The sequence below is a fragment of the Rhinatrema bivittatum genome, chromosome 4 (genome assembly GCF_901001135.1).
Source record: "Rhinatrema bivittatum chromosome 4, aRhiBiv1.1, whole genome shotgun sequence".
Classification (NCBI taxonomy): Eukaryota; Metazoa; Chordata; class Amphibia; order Gymnophiona; family Rhinatrematidae; genus Rhinatrema; species Rhinatrema bivittatum.
This window is the reverse complement of record NC_042618.1, coordinates 365,835,392-365,850,881: the sequence shown is the minus strand read 5'-3', so window position 1 is coordinate 365,850,881 and position 15,490 is coordinate 365,835,392. Positions and strand designations below refer to the sequence as shown.

The following is a 15,490-nucleotide window of genomic DNA, read 5'->3' as shown; positions in this document are numbered from 1 at the left end:
TCCAGCAGTGATTATGAAAGTGCGTCATCTTCGAGGATTTCGGGCTGTTGAGTGGGAAGGTCCATGCATGCTCAGAGAGACTTTCATAGTCTTTCTGCACTCTGGGGTAGATTTTAAAAGAAGCGCGATCAGCCTACTTTTGCTTGCGCATCAGACTCAAGCAAAAGTACGCTGGATTTTAGTAGATACGCGCGGAGCCGCGCGTATCCACTAAAATCCCGGATCGGCGCGCGCAAGGCTATCGATTTTGTATAGCCTGCGCGCGCCGAGCCGCGCTGCCTCCCCCCGTTCCCTCCAAGGCCGCTCCGAAATCGGAGCGGCCTCGGAGGGAACTTTCCTTTGCCCTCCCCTCACCTTACCCTCCCTTCCCCTACCTAACCCACCCACCCGGCCCTGTCTACACCCCCCCTTACCTTTGTCGGGGGATTTACGCCTCCCGGAGGGAGACGTAAATCCCCGCGCGCCAGCGGGCCTGCTGCGCGCCGGGCCGCGACCTGGGGGCGGGTACGGAGGGCGCGGCCACGCCCCCGGGCCGTAGCCACGCCCCCGTACCCGCCCCCAAAACGCTGCCGACACGCCCCCGGAACGCCGCGACGACCGGGCCCGCCCCCCGACACGCCCCCGACACGCCCCCCTCCGAGAACCCCGGGACTTACGCGAGTCCCGGGGCTCTGCGCGCGCCGGGAGGCCTATGTAAAATAGGCTTCCCGGCGCGCAGGGCCCTGCTCGCGTAAATCCGCCCGGTTTTGGGCGGATTTACGCGAGCAGGGCTCTGAAAATCCGCCCCTCTGAGAAAACTTTTCCATCTCAGCACCATCAGATGACACATTTTTGTGGCTAAACTTACTCTACTTATTTACTGAGAAATGTAGTTCATATTGTCATTAGTTGCACTGAAACTTATCATCAGATTAATAACTTATTCACATTAGTAAACAAATAAATGCCAGTCCTCATGTCTGATTTTCAGGACAGCCACATTATGGAAGTTAACCTCGTTTTTAGATCAAATATATTTCATGAATATTCAATATGGAAATTCTGAAATCCAAACCGATTTGTGTTACTCAAGGACAAGAGTCTTGAGAATCAGATGCTTTTGGCACTCCTCACTGTTCTCCAATAGTTGATAGCGTCTGCCTTTTTCTCTTGAATGAGATAATGGGTGAAATCCTGGGCTCCTTCCAGGACTGTGTGCAAGTATCGTATTAGTAAATCTTGAAGGCCAATGTGTGTAATTAGAGTATAACATTCTGATCGTACTTTCTCTGAAAAGCATCCAGAGTTTGAAAATCATGCCCAGGGAAAGCAGGTGCATGTTCGTAACCTTCTTGGTCCTTTTTAAGAAAAATATGCTGACCACATTTTGGTGTGGAAATTAGGATCTGTCAAATTTATTCACCATCTTCACACAATACATTATGTCCACCTTCTTACTGACAAGAAGTACAGTGTGTGCAATGCTCCACATTGTCTTTTACACTTCCTGGAAAAAGAAGGTGGATGAGTGTTGCCAACAGCTATAAGGGCAAAAACATTCTGGCTGGCTTCAAACAGGCGGGATGATAGGATGGTGCTCTGGTAAAATTAAGCCATCCTCTGAACAAAATCTTGGAAAGACCCCTTCTTCAGATCAGAATCTAATACTGAATCGCATTAAAAGATGATTTATTTATTTATTTATTTCGAATTTTTCTATACCGACATTCTTGAACAAAGATATCAAATCTCACTAATCCCTAAAACTTCCCTAAAATGAGGTCATGATATGGTCTACATTTGTAAGTACCAGATCAAGTATAGTATTTCCTCAAATGAACTTTTCAATTAACTGCCTGAAGAATTCATCCAGGACTTCTTTCACTCTTAGTTTATACTTCAGTAGGTAGGCTCCAATTCACATCTGGTAAACTGATGTCATCTATGAGCAATATCTCCCCTTTGTGCACTGTCCAAGCTGATGCCTCTAATTCTGTTTGAATCCAACTTTTTTCTCTGTGCTGGAGGTCTCCTATATTATAGAATCTTTTTAGGTTTTTCCAGGGCAACCTACAATAATTTAGTTTCTCCCTGCTCTCCCAGTCGTTACTAATATGTTCATAATATAAAAAGAACTAGTGCCCTGTCCCCCCTATTTTCTTTTCTTATTGTGCCTCTTCTGAAGTGTTTATATTCTGGAATAAGAACATAAGAATTGCTATACTGGGTCAGACCAGTGATTCATCAAGCCCAGCATCCTATTTCCAACAATGGTTAATCCAAGTCACAAGTACTTGGCATGTACCTAAACATTAAATAGATCTCAAGCTACTATTCCTTACTGATTAATAGCAGTTTATGGATTTTTCTTCTAGGAACTTATTCAAACCTTTTTTAAACCCATTATTAAACATTACCTATTATTGTTTTAACCAATTGTTTTGAATGGAGAAATTACTTACCTTAGATATACCCCTGCAGTGACCTCAGCCATTCAGTATTCCCTTCAAAAGCCATTGTGGACATAATCAAATTTTAATCAAGTTTTTCAATAGTAACACGATAAAAAACTTGAAACTTGATTAAAAAAAAAAAAAACCCCAACAAAAAACAGATGACCATAACTGTACTCAACCAAACATAAGCGCTGAATCCCAGCGATATTATAGATGCCCTGATCTAGGGATAGGGTGACAGATTACCCGTAATCTCTTGGAATAGAGATTCACCTCATGGGCAGCCATGGGTGGGATGCTGAGTCCCATCTGTCTACACTAAGGAAAATGAAATTATCAGGTAAGTAATTTCTCTATTTCCTAGCGTATAGCCAGATGGACTCAGGACCAATGTGATGAACAAAAACTTACTCATGAATGGGATGGGAGGCTGTCCGCAGTCCAGTTAGCACCGCCCTTGCACAGGCTGCATCCTCTCCGGCTTGGACGTCCAGGCGATAGATCCTGGAGAAGGTGTGCAAGGAAGACCAAGTCGCTGTTCGGCAGATGTCGACAGGAGACAGCAGAGTAGCTTCCTCCCAGGATACTGTCTAGGCTCAAGTGGAATGAGCTATAACCTGAAAGGGTAATGGCTTCCCTGCCTCTACATAAGCTCCCGTGATCACTTCCTTGGATCCAGCGAGCTATGGTAGCTCATGAAGCTGCTTCACCTTGTTTCCTTCCACCGTTAAAAACAAACAAGTGGTCCGTCTTGCTCACCGTTTCCGAGATTTCCAGATACCGTGCTAATAGTCTACTGATGTTTAAGTGGCGTAGGAGGTAGTAGTCTTCCGTGTCCTTGTGTCTATCTAGGGATGGCAAGGAAATGGACTGATTCAAGTGAAATTCCAAGACTACCTTTGGCAAGAAGGATGGAACGGTGCGAAGCTGTAACACTTCTGGAATCAACTGGAGGAATGGCTTACGACCTAACAACGCCTAGAATTCAGAGATGCGACGAGCCGAGCATATCGCCAAACAATACAGTCTTCAGCGTTAACAGGCGAAGGGACAGACTGCGCAGCTGCCGAAAGGAAGGCCCTGCTAAAAAGTCCAATACTAGATTGAGATTCCATAGGGGGACCGGCCACCTTAAGGGTGGTTGGAGGTGTTTAACCCCTTTTAGGAAATGGGTCAAGTCCGGATGTATGAACAGGCAGGCTCCATTCACCTCTCCTCTGAAACAGGAGAGAACTGCAACCTGGACTTTCAAGGAGTTGAGGGACAACCCTTTATTAGGACCGTCCTGTAAAAATTGCAGAACCATGAGGATTTTGGTCGTCCGAGGGGGGCACCCTGCAAAGTGGCAATTACTGCCACCGAATATCCACGCTTCATTGGGTGAGCCCTCTCAAGGGCCAGACCGTAAGCCAAAACAGAGTTGGGTCCTCGTGAAGGATTGGACCTTGCTGGAGCAAATCCCTATGCGGAGGGTGGCATAGGGGGCACTTTACCAGAAGCCTCCGCTTGTGTGCATACCACAGGCGTCTGGGCCAATTCGGGGCCACTAGAAGGACTAATCCTCTGTCGTGAGATCTTGCGAATGACCTTGCCCAGCAAAGGTCACGGGGGTGGGGGGGGGGGGGAGGCAAACAGTAAGTCTTCCTTTGGTCAAGTCTGGACAAGGGCGTCGATCCCTTGGGAGAGCTGATCTCTTCTGTGTTTGAAGAATCAGGAGACCTTCGCATTGTGAGATGCGGCCAGCAGGTCGATGGATGGGAAGCCCCAGCAATCTACCAGGAGCTGGAAGGCTCTGGTCGACAATGCTCATTCTCCTGGATCCAGACTCTCCCTGCTGAGAAACTCTATTTTGAAGTTGTCTTTTGCTGTGATGTGGTAGGCCGAGATCCCCTGTAGATTTAACTCCGCCCATTCCATAAGGGGATCTATTTCCAGAGACACTTGGCGGCTTCTGGTTCCTCCCTGGCGGCTGATGTAGGCTACCATTATTGCATTGTAAGACATCACCCAGACCACCTGGCCCTGGAGTCTGTGGCTGAATTGAAGACATGCTAACTTGACCGCTTGGGCTTCCAGGCAGTTTATGTTCCAGTTCGCCTCTTCCTTGGTCCATCACCCCCGGATTGTCAATTCCTGACAGTGAGCTCCCCACCCTTGGAGGCTTGTGGCCATCGTGAGGACTAGCCACTTCGGTGGAGACAGGCTTACACCCTTGCTTAGGTAAACTTCCTGTAGCTATCACTGGAGCAGAGAGCATACTTCCATTTGTAGGTGGAGGCGAATCAAGTAGTCTTGAGACAGTGGATTCAAACGTGACAGCAGGGAGCACTGGAGTGGCCCCTCCTCCATCATAGTGGTTTCCGCACAGTACTTCAGGCCGCTATCCTATCAAAAATTGACTACTGTAATTCTTTACTCCTTGGCCTCCCTGAATCCACCAAAATGCTGCAGCTAGAATTCTTACCAACACCTGCAAATCAGATCACATTACCCCTATCCTCAAGGAACTCCACTGGCTCCCAATATCCTCCCGTATCCTTTACAAAAATCTCTATCATACACAAAACCATTCACAACTGCAATAAGCACTGGCTTGGCAATTCCCTACGCCTTCATTCCTCCAACCACCCCACCCAGAATAGCATACAAAGGTACGCTACACACCCCCTCTCCAAAAACCTACCGCCTGCTCTCCACAAAAGAGCACGCCCTCTCCATCGCAGGACCCACCCTCTGGAACTCTATGCCGTCAGACCTTCGCCTGGAGCCATGCTCACAAAAATTTAAAAAAAAAAAAAAAAAATCTAAAGACATGGCTCTTTAAACAAGCCTTCCCAGAATAAATATCTCCTCCCCGCACCTGCTCTTACCTTGCCCTAATCTTTGACTCTACCATGCCCCTCCCTCTCCCCGTAAGATCCAGAGCGTCAACTCCCTCTCAGCACACTCATAGTTGTAAGATGCCTTACAAACATTGTATCTCCTTTTCGAGTTTTAAATGCCCTGTACAATCTCTATCCATCCTTGTTGACAACTTATTTAGCATTTTAAACCTGCAATGTTGCTTTCTGACTTCGTTTTGATCCCCCTCCCAGTTTTTATACCCTGTTAATTGTAATTCTGTTTTTTCTCAAGTTTCATGTAAACCGATATGATGTTCTTACGAATACCGGTCTATAAAAGCCAATCAATCAATCAATAAATATGTGCCCTTGCCCATGGGACTACCTCCAGGGTTGACGCCATCAGGCTGAGGACCTGAAGATAGTTCCACACCGTGGGGCGCACTGTGTTCGCTAACAGACGCACTTGGCACATCAGCTTCCTTATCCTCGAGGGTGGGAGGAAGACTTTTCCCTGCTTGGTGTTGAACTGGACTCCCAGGTACTCTAAGGACTGGGAGAGCTTGAGGCTGCTTTTGTCCATGTTCACAACCCAAGTTCCTGAAGCAGGGACATGACTCTGCTGGTCACCTGGAGGCTCTCTTCCAACAACTTCACACAGATCAGCCAGTCGTCCAAGTAAGGGTGCACCAGGATTCCCTTTTTTCCTCAGTGCTGTCACTACGACCACCATAATTTTGGAGAATGTTCTCAGGGCAGTGGCCAGGCCGAAGGGCAAAGTCTGGAAGTGATAATGGTGGCCTAGTACCACAAAGTGTAGGAAACGCTGGTGTTCTTGACGGATTGGAATATGAAGGTAGGCCTCTGAAAGGTCCAGGAAGGTTAAGAACTCTCTTAGTTGTATGGCCGTTGTGATGGAACAAAGTTTCCAAGGAGAAATGAATTATCCACAGGAGGAACTGGGGTAGGCGCCGAACTGCCCTTTCCCAAGGAGGACGATTGATGCTCTTGAGGTCCAGGATGGGGCGAAAGGAACCCTCCCTTCTTGGGTACGATGAAATAGATGGAATAACGACCCATATTTTCCTGAGAAGCCTTATCAAGGTAGACTCCACTGCCAGTTTCTTGTGTTGGGAGAGGCAAGGTGACATCATAAACATGTCCCAAGAAATGCTGCGAAATTCCAGAGCATATCCTTCTCATAGTACCCATTTGTCTGACGTGATCTCGACCCACAGCTGATAGGGGGGTCAGATATTCCTATTCTATCTCCTCATCTGGTGGATGGATCGGTAAAACTTCATTGGGAAGTTCGGACCGAACCTGATCCCGAACCATTTCCTCTTTTTGATTGTTGGCTCCAAAAGGACCGAGAGACCTTCCTAAGGGCCAGGATGTCTAAAATGACAAATTTCTGTAGGGCCAAAAGCCCTGGGAGACCCTGGCTCGACCCCTCATGGACGAGGGGCGCTGCAACCTCTGTTTCTTATCTTCCGGTAGCTGAAGCACTGGAGATTCACCCCACTTACTGGCTAGCTTTACCAATTCTCTTCCAAATAAGAGGCATCTTTGTGAGGTTTGCCTTATAGGTCGCGCCCACTGACCAATTTCGCAGCCATAGTTGTCTTCTGGCCGCCACCACTGAGGCTACTTCTCAGGCCAAGATACGCACTAGGTCAGAGCTTGCATCCGCTCGGAGGGCCACGGCGGGCTCCATTGCCTCTCTGGAATGCATCCCTGAGCTATCTGCCTCTCTCTCGAGAAGCAGACACGAGTGAGCCAAAGGGTACAAAGGGAAGCAATCTATAGCGTCATTGCTGTCGCGCCAAAGGCTTGCTTAAGGATGGACTCCAACCACCTATTGTGCGCATCCTTCAAGGCCACTCCTCCCACCACTGGGATAACTGTTTGCTTCGAAACGGCACAGACCAACTCCTGGATGGCTTCCAGCATTGGGAAATAGCAAGAGACTTTCCACAGAGACACCAGGATGGGATTCTTCTTTGGTTCCATCATAGGGTTCGTGCCGGGAACTCCCAGAGTTTTCAGGGTCTGGAAACAGGGCCAGCAATTCATCTCTATGGAAAAACTGTAACATGGTTCAGTTTGGCTCCAAGCCTGGAGGGATTTCCCCATCCTCCAATGAGTCTGCATCCCTTTCGTCGTCCGTGGTGTCTGGATCCCTATCAGGGATACCTTTGGTGAGGTAAGGCATGTCCCAAAGCATGCTGATAGGGCTGGAAGGACAATGCCTTCCCGGCTGGGGCAGGAGTTGACTGCACCTGAACAAAGGCTTGAAGGCCCTGAAAGAATTCCATCCAAGGAAAGGTCACCGGGTCCATACCTAGCCCAGGTACATCCCCAGTCACCAATATACCCCAAACCTTCCCTGCACTAATCTTTCAACCAGGGATTAAAGTTCTTTGTCAGGGCAACTGTTCCTGCTCCCCTATTGTATGCACATGGCACTTCTCAGGTGGTCAAGGATTTAAGTACCTAACCAAGACTCCTCCCCTAGTTCCTTTAACTGATACCTCTGTTCATAATGATATCCAGATCACGCCATTTTGCTTTTTTCTTGCTAACCTCTGGACTCTGCCGCCTCTTGCAAACTGAGGCACTTTGAAGGTATTTAACTTCCCTTTGACCAGGTTTCATTCTCAACTCTATACCCCTCCCTATTGAGTCCCTAAGTCAGAATTTATTTGCCCCCTATATATATCTGCCATCCCATTAAAAGGTCCTTGCTACAGAGGAACCCCTCACTAATATTAATACCTATTCTGGATGTCCATGGGTACTCCTGCACCACAAGTATATTATAAATATTTTGTAGAAGAGCAAGGCATGGAAAGCATCTGTAATCTGCAATCTGAGTTCTCACTGAACCTGCAGTAAGATAGACTTCCTTCCTTTTTTGAGGCCTCTATGCCAGTGGGTTAAAGCAAACCACACTAGCACAATCTTAAGTCTGGCAATTTCTTCAGCACAGAGAATTTAACACAGATGGGGCAGCGCTGAAGCGTCCACAAATTTTCTTTGAATCCAGTTTTCCTTGTCCTTCAAAAAGTATACTGTAACTGATTAGCAACATTCCTTCCAGTGGGTGATTAGACCTATAAACTTTTAACTTTTACATTACTGTACATATTTGCCAGGAAACAGAAGTCTGTTGCCCTTTGAGAAAGAGATTAGGTCACAGCTTTGTCATGTGTGTAAGAAAAACTCTCCCCCATGTTTGTGTGTATGCATGGGGTGGAAGGGGTTCATTATTGCTGTGAGGTTCCAGCTGATTAGTTTTTCCTATGATCTCTTTTGAGGGATTTCTCTTATAACACATTTTCAGACCACGTTAATCCATAATTGGGTTATCAAGCTGCATTTTCTGTGTGCATCCAGAACCAGACTAGAAACCAAGGCCTAGTAATAAATTTAGAAGACTGATTTAGTCTTTATTCTTTTTAAACTAGGAACAAAACTGAAATTCTAAAATGTATGTAACATGCCTACATGTATTACCCTCTCTTCTACATGATGCACAAAAATAAAATAAGTTCAAATCCGGGTGCTTTTTCTGGAAGTGGATCGTAAGTTTTCTCCTGACTTCTTCAGGAGCTTAGAAATCCTTTTCCCTACAAGTGTTGTTTTCACATCACCATAGATCATCCATGCAACAGCTCCTGACCTTCAACCTCTGGGGACAAACATGAACTGCCTCTATGACATTCCCAGACCTTGCTGCCTTTTGCCATGTCCTCTAACACAATAAAAAAGTTTAAATAGACCAATCAACCTATATACGTGTATGTACTCAAGAGCTAAATGTATAGGGTTACTCATGCCAAGGCTCAGGAGCCTATTTCTCTTCTGTTCTTTAAGTAACTTCACATGGAACAAAATGCTAACATTTGTGATCTGGTCTGATGCAGAATTAAATGACAAGGGATGAATACCACGGAGATGCACACAGACACCTTTATGTATGTTGAGGCTTATGAGCCAAAGAATCTTGTCCTGTTCTGTCATGTCATGCGCTCTACTCCTACAGATATGAGTCCTTCATCAGTGATTCCTTACTCACCTCTTGCTGCGATGGCACTGGGACATGTGCAATAAAAGTTTGTTGGCCTTCTTCGTCGTCCTTTTCTTTGTCATTTTCCTCATCGGACTATAATATTAGAACAGACATTGCACGTTAACAGCAACAAAAAAACTGCACAAAGAATAACTAATCTCTGTGGTCCAAGTGTGGACGTTTTGATCTATTCTGGTATTAAAACAAGTTCAATAAAACTAAGCATGTTGACCTGCTCGGCTGCCAGTGCATGACACAGTTACAGTGCAGCATATAATACTGCAATCTCTCTGGAAAAATAAACTTCCACAAGTATTTTATGTTGTTATACAGCATCTTGAATCCCTCAGTCCTGAGGAATATATTAGGGAACATTATATCCTTTTCTCAATGGTGATAAGAGGGTAATGAAATCTGAAGGCTCAGATGTCTATACAATCACTATAGAGAACAAGTAACTGCTTAACTAACATTCACCCAGATTGCATCCACTCATGCCCATTAGGGCCTGTTGAAGTGAATGCTTCTGATCACTTTATGTTTATAACATACAGCATGGGTTGTCTTGTTTTTCTTCCAGCTCCCCTGGGCTTCTAAGCTCAACTGGAATCAGCCTCTATTGGGCTACAGAGACACAAGTATTTATTTGCAACTACCTGGGGGGATTTTTCTCTCTTTTTTTTTTTTTATAACCACTATTTTTTTTCCCAAATTAGTCCAGCCATCGCAGCAGCAGTACTCAGCCAAGGGCCACTGACTATTTTTCTCTCCAGAACTCAGTACACATGCACTTTGATTCAGGGTGGGCAGAAGCAAAATGGGCCCAATATTCAAAAGATATCTGGTTATCTAAGTTATCTGGATATAACTTATCCGATTAAGATAACTGAATAAATTGCCCCACCTTGATCCACCCATTGCCCACCCCCAACTTATCCAACTATTTAGCCAGATAAATACTTATATGGCTAAGTGGCAGCCACTGAACATAGCCAGACATTCAGCAGCTGCCACCTACCTGGGTAAGTCCTTATTTATCCATCTAAATAGCACAAAATATCAGCCTCATTATACCTTTTTTTTTTTTTTGCCCTGCTCTTTTGAGCTTCCAGTTTAATTGCAAGCAGCCTACATGAGGCTACAGTACCATAAGCCGTCACTCACAAATGAGCAATGGATGAGGCTCCCTCCTTCCACGGAGGGAGCTTCCACAGCATCCTTAGCCCTAACAGACCCAGGGACTAGAAGACCTGACCTAGGAATTAAACCCAGGTCCTTAGCATGGCAGTGCACATTGTATTCTAATGCACCACCAATGTCTATAATTACTGCAATTTACAGACTGCCACTCCCTTCTGAGCTTTTACCATTCACAGGATTAGTTTAACTACAGATGTCTGTCAAGTGCTAAGAGTGAACCTAATGCAATATTTTGTCCTGGTGATAGCCTGCCTCAAATCCCAACAAATGGATATTAAAACTAAGAGAGGAAATGTAAACTGGGATGAAAATTTACTAAGAACAAAATATTTTCTACAAACTAGTCAAGCAAAAGTGACTGACGTGTAAAAGATACACCAGATGACAGCTACTATCAGCATCATAAACTGAGGGCATGGGCCCTAGTGAACAACAAGAGTGATTATGAAAACCAAGTAAAGTTCAAATTTCAACACCATGAAAACAAAAAAGTTAGGGGCAAGCCTGGTAGATCAGTAACAATGCTGCAACACTGTCATGTGGAGAAACCTGGGTTTATTTTCCAGTTCAGATCTTCCCTTCGCTGGGTTAGCCAGGGTCGTGAATGCACAGAGGCAATGTTCACAGCCAGGTCAAAAATAAAGTGAAGAGCACACATTTTTTATGGTTAATAGCTTTAAAACGTAGTCGACATAAATTAGTACACTATCTTGAAGGTAGCAGATGCCAAAGAGACCACATATTATAAAGCAGCAATATCTCCTACTCACTGTACAATCAAAAATGTCAATTTTTTAAATAATTGGGAAGACAAAATATCTGTCATGCTTGTCAGTTCACTTTTTCCTGCTCCTATTCATGTCCCTGGATTACCAATAGGATGCCACTGTAAAAGTACCCAACTGATGATGCAAAGATTTGACCAGAACAAGAGAGACCCAGGATCTGTTGGCCATTATTTCAACTTCCATTTAATTCAATATAGAGGCTGTTGTTTTGGAAACAGAAACAGTTAGAGAAAGAAGTTTATGATTTATTTACCACCCCTGCTACTGGGATAAAGTTCATTTGCAGCTAGGAGGAGACACTGAGCTTTTTTGGTATATACAGTTTGTGTTAGAACTCTGTATTCTGGTATGAAAAGATTATATGGCTCTGGATTCCTAAAAAATCATGAAAAGTATTAGGAAAAGAGGGTTTATAACTATCATTCATACTCGGAGCTTTTATGATGCCATCAGAAATCTCACTGATACTACAGTGCTAGTAACCAATGGAAGGCAAGCAAGGGACTCTTCTAGGAGTTAGCACCTACTGGTACTCAAAACTGTTTTGATAATGCTGTACTATATTAAAAACAAAATAATATGGTAGAGGTTTTGTTAAATGAAGATATGAAAAGAAATGCTAGCAAACAAGCAGGTCGATGTCGTACCGTGCGCTGCCTCAATGTGTGATTGGACATGTGTTTTGGACGCGCGTCCATACCCCCGATGCAAAACGGGGGTTAGCATGTCCAAAATACGTGCATAGGTAATAGCTCTCATCACATGTAAATGCATGTTGATGAGGCTATTATCTATTCTCCCCCATGCCAAAATTGTTACTTGCCAAAATTAACGCCTGCCCCGAGCATGAGTGCTCGTTTAATGCGCGCCGATATTTCATCGGCCTGAATATTTTTACAATGGAAATCATGCGAATGGTAGTCAAATAAATCTCAGTCAAAGAAAATAAAAGCCTTCTATAACTTATGATCACTAAAATGTTAAAAGTATGAGCTGACACTAAAAAGCTGGTAATGATTTCATCACTTCAATACCTCATCATTATTAACTGCATAAATGTTGATGTCCTCCTCTTCTGCTTTGTCTCCTCTCGCAAGCTGATTTTCTTTCTCTGCCTTCCATCTTTCCACAGCTTCTGCAATAACTAAGGGTAAAGGCAAAAGCAGGTTTCTGCACACATTGATATAAAAGAGATCAAGCACTCCTGTCTTCCATATCCTGTAAAGTTCTTCAAGCATGTTTTAAAGAGAGTCTACTATAGCATTACCAATCTAAAGTTACAGTCAAGCAATCATGGAGGCATACCGTCATGTATGCTTGATCATGTTTTTTCTTTCTTTTTTTTTTTTTAAACTCCCATCTACACACTTTACATTATTTCAGTACATTGAGAAGGATTATAATTCCCTGAGCTGGGACGGGAATTAGATCTGTCTATCATCTTGTTTATTCAGATTCTACTGATTTGTGCTAAATCTGTCCATATTGTATATTAGCTACATTAAAATATGGCCATGTGCCAAAGTACGGTTCTTCACCTCATCTGTGGATGTTTCCCCAATAGCGTTGCAATCTATAGCAAGCTGTCAAGTTGCTATATTTTTGTAAGCAGTCACAATTTGACTGCATATTTACCTATGTGAACAGTAAAATGACACTGGGACTCTACAGCCATAATTCAGAGAGCAAAATTATTTTAGGGCGGTTCTTTTAAAGTTTCTGGTGTAGCACAATCGAGGTTTTTTTTTTTGTTTTTGTTTTGTTTTTTTTACTGAATCCATGTAAAAATAGAAGCAAAACAGCAAAGTAATATCTTATATGAATTGCTCTATATTACTACCAAAAGATTGCTAATTTTTGCAATCATGTTTTCCATCATCTGAGCAATAGATGAGTGAAAACAGATTCTTCATATTGCGCTAAACTGATGGGATTTGTGCATAATCATATTAAAGCTGCTTTGAACTTTCCTTCCTGGTTTACTCAATACTACATTGAATGAATAAACCAAATCATCAATGATGGCTACAAAACACTAGTTAGCAAAAAGAGAACAAGTAAGCTGCTATTGTAAACACTGAAGTTTACTTTATTCCAATTACTCATCTCTATGCTGGCTAAATGCCTGGAGAATTTCTTGTCAAAGAACAGCTAAATTTGATTACATAAGTATCTGGCTAGCTATGTTATATGAGAAAAAACATTCTCCAAATACAGCTTGTTGACCATAATTTTTGCCTCGAGAAGTGCCTAGAGAATTTTTTTGTAGAAATGTGTTTATTGAAAACGACATGTGGATACACAATAGCAAGGAAAATTAACAATATTTTGCTTTGTGTTTCTTCTCTAATCATCCAAACCAGCGGTTCTCAACCGGTGTGTCGCAAAGCACCCGCTGCTCTTCCCCCGCTTTCACCTAAGCGAGATGAACACTGCTGCCGATCCTGCCCGGGCATTCAGCACATTAAAGCCCTGAGGGGAACGGCAGCATTTTTTTGTGGAGGACGGCAACAGGAACGTGACCTTTTCTTCGTCCCGCCCCTGTGGCCTGGAAGAGGAAGTGATGTCTACCGGGCACTTGGGAAGAAGAAAAGGTCATGCCTGCATGCTGCTACTGCAGAAGGAGCACGGCACCGCTGCCCCCCCCCGGCTCTGAACTCCCCTTCTCTCGCCAGCACAACACCTGCAAGAAAATATAAAATTATAATAAACTGCAAAAAAAAAAAAAAAAAAAGGCTGGGGTGGGGAGAAAAGAATAAAATTACAATCTCAGCTGATTGCTCTGTGCCGCGATTGAATGCAGCACAAGCAAACAGCTGAGTGCTGTCTTCTTAGCGCTGTGGGGCTGGGGAGGTCGCTCCTGCTGCAGTTTCCAGCCTGTCAGGACTCTGCTTTTAATAGCAGCAAACCGGCTACCTTGTGCTGTAGCTGCTATATGTGCTGTGGGTAAGGGTGAGTGAGACAGAGAGTGAGTCAGCATGTGTGTAAGTGTATGAGAGAATGTGTGTGTAAGTAAGATAAATGTGTATGTGTGTGTGTGTGAGCAAGAGAAATTGGTCAGGCAGGTGACTGGTGTGTGTGTGTGTGAGCGAGAGAGAGAGAGAGAGAGTTTGGTCAGGCAGGTGACTGGTGTGTGTGTGAGCGCGAGAGAAATTGGTCAGGCAGGTGATTTGTGTGTGAGCGCGAGAGAAATTGGTCAGGCAGGTGACGTGTGTGTGAACGCGAGAGAAATTGGTCAGGCAGGTGACCTGTGTGTGTGTGTGTGAGCGCGAGAGAAATTGGTCAGGCAAGTGACCTGTGTGTGTGTGTGTGTGTGTGAGCGCGAGAGAAATTGGTCAGGCAGGTGACGAGTGTGTGAACGCGAGAGAAATTGGTCAGGCAGGTGACCTGTGTGTATGTGTGTGTGTGTGTGTGTGAGCGCGAGAGAAATTGGTCAGGCAGGTGACCTGAGTGTGTGTGTGAGCGCGAGAGAAATTGGTCAGGCAGGTGGCTGGTGTGTGTGTGTGAGCGCGAGAGAAATTGGTCAGGCAGGTGGCTGGTGTGTGTGTGTGTGTGAGCGCGAGAGAAATTGCTCAGGCAGGTGACTGGTGTGTGTGTGTGAGCGCAAGAGAAATTGCTCAGGCAGGTGACTGGTGTGTGTGTGTGCGCGAGAGAAATTGGTCAGGCAGGTGACTGGTGTATGTGTGTGTGTGTGTGAGCGCGAGAGAAATTGGTCAGGCAGGTGGCTGGTGTGTGTGTGTGAGTGCGAGAGAAATTGGTCAGGCAGGTGGCTGGTGTGTGTGTGTGAGTGCGAGAGAAATTGCTCAGGCAGGTGGCTGGTGTGTGTGTGTGAGCGCGAGAGAAATTGCTCAGGCAGGTGACTGGTGTGTGTGTGTGAGCGCGAGAGAAATTGCTCAGGCAGGTGACTGGTGTGTGTGAGATAGACTAGTCATGGGCCTTAAGAAGAAGAGCGTGAAGACAGAGCTTCAGCAGCCCTTGCTGCTTCTGGTGAGTGAGTGGCCTACAATGGAAAGGAGTACGAGAGTTACTGGAAAGGGTAAGTAAAGGTGGCTTTTTAAGTTTATCTTTCTTGATTGACTGCCATTTTAATTATTAGGTATTATGTGATGTGTCTGCTGTTAGAAATAGTTTATTGGTGTTTGGAGAATT

At 44.7% G+C, this 15,490-nt stretch overlaps 1 protein-coding gene across 1 annotated transcript in view; it reads right to left on the bottom strand.

The window, feature by feature from the left end:
- Nucleotides 1-15,490, bottom strand: part of ISY1 (ISY1 splicing factor homolog) — a 102,627-nt gene that overhangs the window by 13,422 nt on the left and 73,715 nt on the right. The window contains exons 9-10 of the mRNA XM_029600803.1: nt 12,376-12,485; nt 9,360-9,446 (exon numbers count right to left, since the gene is read on the bottom strand). Of these exons, the coding sequence (XP_029456663.1) occupies nt 9,360-9,446; nt 12,376-12,485 (197 nt within the window). The remainder of the gene's footprint in view (nt 1-9,359; nt 9,447-12,375; nt 12,486-15,490) is intronic.